Here is a 12,492-nt window from a genome sequence, read left to right on the forward strand (position 1 = left end):
TCAGTAGTGGTTGATTTCAAGAGCAGAGTAAGATGGAAAGAGATAAAGAGATATGAACAGTTTAGGGGGAGAGAAAGAGAGAGAGAGAGAGGGGGGGGGGGGGTGTGAAATGAATTTTATATTCCATCTTATGCAAATGTAGTTCAAAAGTCATCTGCTATTTCAGTAACTCAGCAAGTGATAATTTCATTAATACAGTATTCAGAGAAGGTGGAAAGAAAGTTTCTTAGGACACAATACAGCGGTAATTTCTTGTAAAGTCAAGTCTTGTAAATGCACACGTCATGAACACACTGCATACACATTTTCATTCGTCCATCTTCAATTAAACATTAAGTTAACACAAGTAAACCCTTTCATATCAACACAGAAACGAGTTTTTACTAAAGGTCAAGAAGTCATTGCAAGTGTCACAATTTTTTTAAATTGAAGATTATTAAAATGACTGCTCTGCTCAATTGATTTCCAATTAAATACCTGTACTTCTGAATCCGACAAATGGAGTTGGGATACTTGCAAATACTGGGCTTTTATCTTGCACACAACCTCATGCTCTTTGCACTATCAGACAATGACCCATACATGTTACCAACACACAGAATGACACGAGATGGAAAGGAATACATTTTTCACTTGGATTTATTGGCAATACGTGACACATACAAAATGAAGGGCTAGAGAATTTTTCATATTGGATACCTAGAGTGAGGGGGTATGGTCCTGTGTGTACATGATACCAGAATACCACAATCCTATCACTTCTACTGCTGGCCTTTAATTGTAGAAGTTTGTCTAAAAACATGGATTAAATAATCTGTCCGCTGAATACATTATAAGTTAATTTTGATTGATGATGTGATTCTTACAGCGATGGAGAATGGAATACATAATTTGAATACTACACTTCACTACACACAAATGGAATACCACAACTAAAAATCTGCAATTGGTTTAGATATCAAAAGATCTCTGTTCACCTTTCTTAACGTTACTAATAACATTTCTGAATACTACCTCTGAAACTGTCTCTCGTGTGCTTTTAACTGCAAGGTGAAAAAACAAAATGGTTCAGTTCATGTAGAGAAATTAGATCCTCTTTCAACAGGTTTAAGCATTAACCAAAAAAAAAAAGGAATTGCATTTTAAATGCACGAAGGAAGCTAAAGCTACTGTCCACTCAAATGGCACTGAATACCTTCACCTAAGAATACACACAAAAACAGAAGAATACATGTATATGCTATGAAAAAGCTGGTTATTTTCAAGTAACTGCGTAACTTAATTGAGGATTGAAAAATCTTTTTGATCTAAACACAGGAAAGCTCTTTATTACATGGTAGAGTACACCTAAGAGCACCTATATGAAGCAGTTTTTTCCATAATTGGTAAATTTTTACTGCTTAGCAGTGATATTAATCTCATTAATATTTCATCCTCATTAAAATGATACAGACAAAAAGAAATAAAAATCGTATTCCATCTACAAATATTGAGCGCTTATAAGAAAAAAATGAACACCAAACCGTATCCCTGGCAAAGCGTTTTAAATCTTTTATAGTTACTTATATGATTAAAGAAAGTGATCCGTTTACGAAGGAAAAGAAAGTATAAGATTTGAATACAACTTTTAGAAAAAACATAATGCACTATTGCAAATAATACGCACTACAATGAAAATTGCAAATAAATGATTCTACAGAATATTACAATTTTCTTAAATTTGAATACACAAGTTTACATAAATTTTGAACATGTAATAGTAAATACATAAAAGTCGCATAAGTAGGGCAGAGTAGATGAATTATATATTTCATCAAGATAGAATACATTATTATACATTTACTACTGGCAACTATTTCAGGTTTTTTAAAGTGTGACCTCTTATTTTCATCTTATCAAGCTTTATTGTTGACTGAGTAACTAAGCCAGCCCATTTCATTGAGTTCATGTTAAGTAGCCATTTTAGATTTGTAACTGGACAAGTGAAACAGGCAAAACACCTGCCCGCCTGCTATCTAGCTAAGTACAATAGAAAAAGTCAAATATTTTTTGTAGATATAAGTCACACCACTATAAGAACATTTACATACTTTTTTTTTAATGCAAGCTCTAATCATATGTTTGAGAGAAAAGACACACATAACGTTAGATGTTAATCTCAGTTTGTTTAACTAATTTCCCCTACTGCTTATTTTTCTTTGTACAATCTGCAGAAAAGAAATATGACAATTTACCACACAGAGCCCATAAAATGGACCAGGATAGTTGACTACGCTACTTTTATGATGTTTTTTCTTAATCACAACACACAACAATAGCCGATAAGATTTATACCTTTTTTTTTTCTCATTCCAGCGATGCTACACATACAGTTCATACTGTACAGCGCTTCAGATCCATGTCTAACATTAGATATACAACTATCAAGATACAACAGCAATTTGAATAATAATTGCAAGAATTAACGACTTATTATTTATACACGTTCTCTTTTAAGATGTTAAGATGCCTAACACTACAACACCAATATACTCACATACACATCATCTACATGAATATTTACCTCTGTATACATTTTGTCTACATCACATTTGATATTAAAAGACAAGTTAGTCTCAGCTATTAAATAACATAATGCAGAACACGTAGATAAGGTCTTTGCGTGCCTACTAGCTGGATAGACAAAAGTACTCCTCATCGAGGTACAAGGTAACGTCGTTTTGGGTACTGGACAATAATAACAATAATTATATCAACAGGCAGTACTGACTTGAGATACGATTCAACTACTTATCATAAGTTACAGATTGACACGCCTTCATTTCAAATAGCGACATACAAAATGTCAGATAAAAATCTCCACTACCCGAAGCTCAATGAATCTAATCTATGTGGGTAATTTTATCACCCCTAGTGACTAAAACTGGTGTTAATAGCATGTTCTGTCCAATGAAAGAATGAATCGCCTTTCTGCCTTTCTACATTTCCTTTGTCATTTCTACACACAAGGGGACTCGCAGGGAGAAAATCTATGCATATGATTTACATATGGAATGCCGCATGCACGTCTTCGATAAAAACCCTCCTCGTCTCTTATTTAAATATATTCCATAGAAAGAAAAACAAACGTCTTGACGTTAGACCTTTTCCAGCGCTGTTCATTCACAGCGCGCCGATATTCTCAAAGACATGCCTAGTTTACAAGAATTTTAACACTAACAGCCAAAAAGCCAATGAACAAACTTCCAATTTTAGTTGTGTCTATCATGAACTCACGCTACACTTTATACATATATAACATCATCACTACATCACCACATGACAGCGCAACCGTAGAATAAGAAGAAGCGGGAAAGCCTAGTTTTTCTTTCATACCGAGAGTCCAAAAGCGTTGCAGCGCGAATAGTCTTTGACATTTCTGTAAAAGTCATTAAAAAAAAGTGCACTACCAATCCAATATCTTTTCTTGTCAGTCTGATTCAATATCAATCCATGATAACCGTAATAGTACTTGAACAATTGTCATGATGTACAAGGGGGGCTATACAAGAGGAAAGTAGGAGAGGGGAGGGGGGTCACGATTGATTATCTGACCCGACCTCAGGACTCTCACTTCCGCTTGAGGGTAAAGAGGCCCTTTCCCTTGGCCTTCTTGCCCCCTGGTGAGGTGGAGTCCGCTGGGAGGGTGTGGGCTCGCTTCTGTTCTTTAGAGGCGGATTCACCAGTACCGGAGATAGCTGTGTGCAGTTGGTTTAACCAGTAGCCTAGCTCGTCACTGTCCTTAGATTGGAATAGATACTCAGACGCATCTTCCAACCTGGCAAAGAAAGAAAACAAACAAAAATCATATCATCTTCATCGCCGCCATGTTCCACATGAGAAAAGAAAACTTAGATTATATGACAGAGTGGACAAGGGCGTGAAAGACACACACCAGAAAAGGAAAGATTTCATAACAAAAATTAAGAACAAACATTACTTTGTGCTTTTTAATGACCCCTTTTTCGCCAAGCTAAATTCAACATCCATGATTTAGAGTGAAGGTAACCATTTCTTTGTATATTACTTAGCAAAACTTCACATTCCAGTCAAAGGTAAAAATACATAAAAACAATGACGAATCAAGTCAAATTCTTTGGTGTTTCAACTACAAACTTAATCTTACAGAGTACTGAATGACTGTCTACAATAAAACACAAAGCCGGGTTGGATGTTTGGACTTACTTAAGCCTGAAGACATGCTTCTTCTTGGTGTAGTCTTCTGCATATTCAGCAGTAGCCCCACTGAGATTGAGAGGATGCTCGTTGTTGAATGTGATCTCCTTCAGCTTGTTCTTAGCATCCTTGTAGAATGACAGGGATTGGCCATGGGTGATTCCATAAACATGGTTCCAAGATCTGCAATGACAGTCAGTCAGGAGAAAGGAGGATTGTTAGAACAATCTCAGTTCAAATCAATACATGTTGTAAACTGATTTTTGAAAACTAGAAGATAATGTAATCCATGCTTAGTACTGTTATTTTGTCACAGAATGGGTAATAAGAGGTCATGATATAACTTATGTTTTATGCAAGTCACTTTCATAATTTGTTCACCACGTTGCGGGAGAGACAGATGTGCTTTCTTTATTCCAGGGATGCCAGTTAGAATTGATCAGAGGGCCTGAAAATCACCTAGAATGAGCTATTTTGTACACAAAAAAGCTTTAACTATGGTTTGAAAATAACTTGCCAGGGTCTGAATTCGGGCTATTGCCTGAAAACTGGCATCCCTGCTTATCCATATCATGGAATACACAGCCTCATAAACCTCATTTACTTATTTATGCACCTTCTTAATATTGGATTCCACAGGCCTGGTGAAAAAAACAAATCACCAAGACTAATGGAAAGCTATCGGGAACAAAAGCTCAGGATAAATACAAAATCAAAATGCCAAATTAATAGGTGGCAAAGAGATTGATCATCACAAAAAATTTTGTTTAAACATAAAATGAAGAACACCATACCTGTTGGAAGCCTTCTTGCCTCCCGCCTCGAACTGGTGTTTCCTCATGAGGAATCCTTCGGCCTCGTTGGCCCCACCGAAGGCTCCTGCTGGTACGGTACCAGGTGCAGGTTCCTCCTCTCCGTTCATGGGTTCATCGTCGGTATGACCCTCTGCACCACCGTCTACCGCCGTGGCGTGCACCTCCCTCTGAGCCTCTTGGCTCACCATCTCTTGCACTTCTTCAACGTACTTGGTCGCAGCTTGCCTGAACATGCAGAGAAATTATATAAACGATAAGGCTCATGAACAACAGATGTAAAAGCATCAAGCAATTGGCCCTTATTCCAGGTAATACTTTTATCAGAAACTAATCTGTGTGAAACACTTGATTATGCACACAAATAACTGTCCGAATGAAGCTCTTCTCCTACCATCAGGTGCACACATCTTACTAATAGTCAATAACAATGAAATGTGAATCGGTGATCCACTTGCTCAATTTCAGTCATCCAAATAATTAAAACTTACTGCATAGCTGTGTTATTACTTATTTACATGAAGTGACAACTGAATAGATTACCTGAGGCATCTCATACTCGGAAGAGGCATGTTCACCCTAAATTAAGGCCATATATAAAACACCTTGAAATTAGCCAAGAGCACTTCTCTTTGACTAGTTCGTACCTGATCTCTGCCTGCTCCTGCTGCTGTTGCTCCTGCTCTGCCTCCTCATTTGCTCTTCGCTCCTTCTCCCTCTCCTCATACATGAAGTCATCAACGATCTTGTGCTTGAGAGACGGTGACTCTTTCATAGGTGGAGAATTCTCACCAGCAGCACGGCGGGCCTCGTCTTGACGTTTGCGTAGCTCTCTCAACTCGAACTACAGATGGACAACAAGCAGGTATACAGTCAGTTTGGGAACAAACAATGGCAATCAACTTAAAAGTGCTATGTTAAAAGGTGATGAGAAAGGGTAGAAGAACTGGTAAGCGTGGTTCAAAGGTTTAGGATGCATAGTGGATTGTTTTTCACTGGGTTTAGAAGGAAAATTTCAAAGCACTTATCATGTATGTGGATTGTAATTTGGGTATTTTAGGTTTTAGTATTTGGAACACGAGAGTGGAGCATACTACCTTGTATTTAATGTAACAACATCTACAAAAGATATTTTTCCAAGAAAACTCACCATTTTAAAATAAAAGAAACTACATATTACAAAATGCCAGTATTGTGTTTTACTTGAATTTCTGTTCCTTGTTCCAATGAAAAAAAATAGAATTAATTTTTGTGTTTACAAACATGGAGCATCATCATGTGCCTATTTGATGAGGCTTTAAGGCAGATCCTATGATCAGTTTACCATTCCAAAAAGCCAAACAAATTTGCATCTCATGTTCACCGTGAAACATCTTTAAATTATCCCACAAAAGCATCCCAGTAAGCAAAATCTTTCATAGGCAAAGCTGATGCACATAAATCTTGAATAGTATATTTTTAAAATCTCCCTTTTTAAGATGCAACAGCTAATACACGAGACACAGCCTATTGAATGAGAATGGTTTCTCTTTCTTCTATCATCATTTGTATGCATGAAAGATGCTGCTCCTCAGTGCATCATGAAAGGAAAGCAAGGCGCCTTCACCATGAAATAGAAGGAGAAAGTATCCATACTAGTGGTGGAAACAGTGATGAAGATAGACCCTTCACCTAGATTCAAAAAGGGTGAACTGATGGATCGTTCATAAATTTCTGATTAAATCCAGAAAAGGGAAGGATTGTGACTAAAAGTATGATTTAGGATAGAGATGAAACAGTGGAAAAGAATGCAATGTTGAATAGCAAGGATAAAAAATGCGCTCCTATAAAGCAGGCAGAGAGAAAGTGTAATCATGAAGGATTAATCGTTTCAGATGAAATTACATGATAAAAAAATAGGCATCCCATAATGCAAGCACCTATGAGGTTGGAATGTCTGCTACCAAGTAAGAAGCAAATGCTAGCTTCTCAAAAGACAGAAATAACAATGATACAAAGAAAAGCCTTGGGCTACGTCACACAGACACAAGCGGATGTAAAAATGGGGATGAGAAGGGGATTGCATATTAGAAGATATTGATATTTGCAATTGACTCTCTTCGATTGTTGCATTGGATGAAGAGATTGCTGAACCTGCATGTTGAAAATGAGGCAACTGCACTCTGCGAAGATGTTTTGCTGAAACTCAAACTGAGCAAGCGAGAGATGGCGGTCTCTCATTCATCAGTGATGTACAGAAAATATCCAAGTTAGATTCCAAGGAATCTGAAGGAGCACAACTTAGCGATTCTTTCTCTGATTATGAAGAAACACAAGTGTGTTTAAGGTGATAATATGAACAGGGATCTATTACAATTTTGTACCCTTTATTTCTCCCTGACTGAATACGCGTATTTGAAATTTCCCCAATCAGTTTGATAATCATTCTGATTTGATAGTCTTGAGTAATGCCACAGTATTTCAATGGACAACTCAAATATGTTCTTTTTGATTTTGGGATATCACACATTATTTTGAGCTAAATATTCTATTGGTAAACATGAACAGTAAATTTTGTACCATATCTTTTTTTCATATCTTAGCGCTCCATTGGAATCTCAACTTGGATATCTGATTCTGATGCAATAAAAAGTCTCCTAACGCGTTCACTCGATACTTACAGGCCCCGGTCGAAGAACTGGCTCATTTACCTACATTTTTGTGTTTAGCAAGTGACATGCAAAAGCAGGAATATGAGCATCATGAAGAGTTTGAAGTACTAGTCTACAGCTTGAAAGTCTACAAAATAATAATGACTCTAGCACTAGGTAGAGCCATGTGTTTCCTAGTGACTAGCAAATATCTATGTTTCTATCTAAAAGCAAGCTTTGATGTGCATTGAACTAAAACTCTAGGAACTAGCAGGTACAATTATACATATCCTGTAAATCCAAGTGAAGCTACACTACGTGTCATGGCAAGTTAAATATGAAGACAATTTGACAACCATTTTGGTTACATGCACGTTTACAAGACAGATAAATCCATCTCTTTTCAGGATATACGCACACAAGAAAAAAAATCTGAATTCTGAACACAGGACATTTAATTTATCATCAAAAGTGATTTTAGGAATATATAAAGTGTTAACTATACATGTACTTTAAATGAACCCAGTATAACCTGTTTATTCAGGCAATTTACAAAATCAGCTAAATAGATTTTTGCAAGCTTTTAGAGATATTATGTATGGATTTGTTCACAGAAACTTGCTTGAAAAGAAAAAGAAATGTGCATTTATTTTTTTTTGTGAGAAAAGATATTTATCAGATCCTTTTGCAGGAACAACATGCATACAGGGCAGATAATTGGCATTTGGCAAATGGGATACGATAGGTAAAATTGCTAGGTAATGTAATAAAAGTTTTGACAGACAACTGCAATATACAAGTTAACCACATATCTGGCCATGGTCATGGATTTGGTAGAGACATGTTTCTCTTGATGCATTCAAACTGTCTCAGGCCGCAACCAAAATTACAATTTTATAAATAACTTGGAATTTGCAGCTATTTATTTTCCATCAAATCCGAGAAGAATAGTCATGCTAAAATATTTACATGCAGGAATATGAAATACTACTCTATTTTCTCTCTGTCAATTCTTTTGAGACGAGGCAGCTAGCTTGCACACTTTATTTTCATTCTTTCTAATCATGATCTAAAAGGCAAACATTTATTTTTTTAAAAGCTACAATTATGAAGAATGAGGTTTAGAGAGATAAATGCATACACGGGAGTGAAGAATGGGTGGGATCGACTTACTGTTGTGAGTTTCTCAAGTGCGGTGAATCTCTCTTCCTGGCAATAGAGGGCCTTCTCAAAGGCCTCGTGCCTCTTGATCAACTTCTCTACTTCATCCAGAGAGTCCTGAAATGTAAAGCAAACTCAAATTTAGCAATGCGCTTACACTCCCTATTCCGAGTCTTCTTTCATATATGTATTTACACTTGCTTCTCCTAGTTCATTGTCTACAGTGCCTCATCAAAGAAACTAGTGATTTAACTTCAGTATAAGAGGAAAAAAGGAATTGATGACAAGTATCAATAGTTGGGGTAATAAATGTGATCGTGGGGAAAGGACTTGGATCTTACCATTTATATATACACTAGGAGTATTGAGTGTGAAATTTCACCATCTAGTGTCTGTCTGAGGGATAGGCACAGGCATAAAAACATCTTATAATACACATTACTATCGTGTCTTGTTTCAAAATGCAATAACTATCCATTAAAACTGAAAAAAAGCCATCTAAGAGGCAATGAAAATGTTAGCTCTAGGTTTACTCACCCCATAATCATCACTCCTCAGGTACTGTTCTTGGCTCATCAGCCAGGCTTCAGCAGCATGGGCATCACGGGCAAACTGGTATACCTCCAGAACTACACAAAATAATACGAAACTAGTTAGCACAGTGGCATGACATGATGGAGGCAATACCATATGGATTTCTATACTGTGTATATTACAGACCTAAAATGTTGTATTACTTACTCTTCCTACTTAACCTGTTTATGTAGTTGCTATCCCTTCATGTACATGTATTTCCCTAGAGATACAAATTACAATATCATTGGACCTAGTGATTAGATGAGTAATCATAAGTTAAACAGACTCTTGTAAAATGAGCATTGTGTGTAATTTAATACTCTTTCGCCACTTATTCCTGCAATAGTTAGCCCCATTATTACAAAAACATCAAATTTCAGTAGGAGAAAACAAAGCTTTGGGTTTCTTGTCTCTTCAAGCAAAACAGATGCATTTCATTTTACTTGTCTATGAGCAAAGTAAATTGTAGACATATACTCATAATCGTTGGGGTAAAAACTGAACTGGAAGAGAAGATACTCACTGAGCTGTAGGTATTCCCATCTGTGTTCCCAGTCAGCGATCATCTCCTGACGCTTGCCACCGACCTGCACTAGCTTGGTATGGATCTATATACATGATAGAGAGAGAGAGAGAGAGTCAAAGAAAGTGAGTGAAGAAGGAGAAGGCCCATTAAACATAGGATATCGTCATGAGAATGAAATGTTTTCATATTGTACATATTGAATGAGAGAATATCAAATGCTACCTTCATTCCATGTTGATGAACAGTTGCAGAAACTTCCCAAAATGGTCTACAAACTTTACTATTGATAACTACAAAGTAGAAAGGGATAACATTTGTTTCATCCCAAGAAATTTTCAATCTCCAGGAATTCAGCACATATACAAATGGGTAGTTTTTACTAACACAAGTTTTTCTGCAGTACAGAAAATTTTTGTTTCTCTTTTCCTCAACCCCTACTTGTAAATGCTTTCACGGCAAGCAAAATGATGTAAACTTGTATTTGAGAAAACAGAATGAAATGAAGAGACTTACGTCCTTTGATGCGTAGTGATCTCTTGCCAGCATGTCTTTACCCATGGTAAAGCATTCTGTGAAGTTACCATCCCTAGTGTCAATCTCTGCTTTGATGTTCTGATGACCGTTCATCAGAAGCTCAACACCAGATACATCCCTGTGCAATGAAAATAGAACGCAATGCTTGATAGTATATTCACACACGTGCAATTTCAAAGACATAAACTGTTTTTCATTACACGAACTCAAGCATGAGATTATCTCACACAATAATCTTAAAGCGTTTACACCACAGTTCCTATCCTTAGCAATGATATTGAATCAATTATTCTGAGTTTAAACATGCTTATGATAATTCCAAACTGTATTATCCAATTACAGAATTCAAAGTAAGCTAATATTAATCTAGCAGTAATGCATCTCTTCCTGTTGTTCTTTTCTCAAGTAAATGTACATCGTTTTCATCAACAATAGTGAATTCAATCTTTTTTACTGGGTGTAAGCCACAAATATGTTTAAATAATAGTAAATTCATCATCACTATTACTCCTAACAATCATCATCAATAATAATCAGGGCTTCCTTGCACATGTGGTGGATATCAGGCTTCTATACTATATCAAACATGTGAAGAGGATCAATACCATATGGGATGACTTCTTTCGGCCTATGGCTCATCTTCCAAAATTCATTACCTGGGACCCGTTTCACAAAGCCTTTTTTAATAATAATAATAATAGTGGGTTCTTGTATAACGCTCATGTCTGTCAGACAATGGCAAATGACAAAAATCAGTGACAAATCTGCTGATAACCAATCAAAAGCTAGGCTTTCAGTAGCTTATAACAAAAAATGTAAATTGTCACTGATAACAAGTTTTGTGAAATGAGGCCCAGAACTATTCATTGTGATCTCAACTCATCACAAGCTGTGCTGGCAAGCTTTTTATCCGAAGAACTGTCTCTTCTTCTCTAGATGCTGAGTCAGTTCTTACCTGGCCTTGTCCTGGTTGATGATCTGCAGGAGGATGTCCTCCATCCACATCATGAGCGCCCTGACAAGGTTGAGGAACCTGAAGAGCTCATCGGTCTGGTCTAGTCTCACACAGCGGAACTTGATAGAGGAGTTCAGGTTGTTCCATGCATCCACCACCTCCTGTTCTCGGGTGTCAATCTCCCTGGCCTTGTCACCAGCATAGGCGGCACGAAGACGGCCAGCCTCCTCTTGAACATCGTTGACCTGAAGGTTTGGGAAAGCATGAATCATTTAATATAGGTTTTGCTGAAGCAGTTGTAGTGAATGTTTTAGATAATAATTCATGGAATCCTCATCCAATCTTATTCTCCCCTCTAAACTTGTATACCATTATTAAAATTAAATTCAACAAAATATTCTTTTAAATTTTGACATTTTTTTTTTTTTTCAATCAAAAGAGAATATCTCTAAAAATATATATTTGACTTCTATTTTTTTTTGAAGTCCAAAAATTCACATCAAATTATATGTAATCCACAAACATAGGCCAAATTAGCATTTGAGCCTTCAAGCAGATTTTTGATCATAACATACTCATGCTTACTGTTACCTAATATCTATCACATGTTGTGCAAAATGCCCAATTTTGTTAACACATTCCTGTCCTCTTTGTACAAGTTACAAATGGGAAGACAAATGCTGACGCACTACAGTGAGAAATGAGAAGGTAAGAAAGAAGACATACCTGTTGGCCAAGAGCAGAGAGATCACTCTGGAAGGAGACATGTTTCCTCTGTAAGATGGCTACTGACTGCTGATCCTTGCCTAGCTCCTCAGACATCTCCTGTTGCTTCTCCTGTGTATCAGGAAAAATAATAACATGGAAACAGACCATTTAGAGGAGGAAATCATCTCAAAATATTGATCATTCTTAAAGCCTCTCTGCATTAACGTGACTGGGAGGGATTAGACCTCCCTGCGTGGTCACTGGCAGGTGGTTATCTCATCAAAGCAGCTCTCAATTAACATAAGAAAAAAGGGCATGGAGGGGATCAACGGGTACCACTTAGGCATAGTTGGCTGTGTAGAGGGCGCCAGTTGC

The 12,492-nt window shown here is 36.9% G+C and overlaps 1 protein-coding gene across 3 annotated transcripts in view; it reads right to left on the bottom strand.

The window, feature by feature from the left end:
- Positions 1–621: 621 nt before the first annotated feature.
- Positions 622–12,492, bottom strand: part of LOC584503 (spectrin beta chain, non-erythrocytic 1) — a 56,318-nt gene continuing 44,447 nt past the window's right edge. For all 3 annotated transcript variants that reach the window (XM_030998445.1, XM_030998446.1, XM_030998444.1), the window contains 10 exons: positions 12,136–12,246; positions 11,410–11,654; positions 10,434–10,572; positions 9,918–10,002; positions 9,356–9,447; positions 8,831–8,935; positions 5,675–5,871; positions 5,010–5,255; positions 4,225–4,398; positions 622–3,817 (listed from right to left, as the gene is read on the bottom strand). In XM_030998445.1, the coding sequence (XP_030854305.1) occupies positions 3,610–3,817; positions 4,225–4,398; positions 5,010–5,255; positions 5,675–5,871; positions 8,831–8,935; positions 9,356–9,447; positions 9,918–10,002; positions 10,434–10,572; positions 11,410–11,654; positions 12,136–12,246 (1,602 nt within the window). In that variant the 3' untranslated portion in view covers positions 622–3,609. The remainder of the gene's footprint in view (positions 3,818–4,224; positions 4,399–5,009; positions 5,256–5,674; positions 5,872–8,830; positions 8,936–9,355; positions 9,448–9,917; positions 10,003–10,433; positions 10,573–11,409; positions 11,655–12,135; positions 12,247–12,492) is intronic.

Source organism: Strongylocentrotus purpuratus, unplaced genomic scaffold (assembly GCF_000002235.5).
Source record: "Strongylocentrotus purpuratus isolate Spur 01 unplaced genomic scaffold, Spur_5.0 spur5_scaffold_5, whole genome shotgun sequence".
In the NCBI taxonomy this organism is placed as follows: Eukaryota; Metazoa; Echinodermata; class Echinoidea; order Camarodonta; family Strongylocentrotidae; genus Strongylocentrotus; species Strongylocentrotus purpuratus.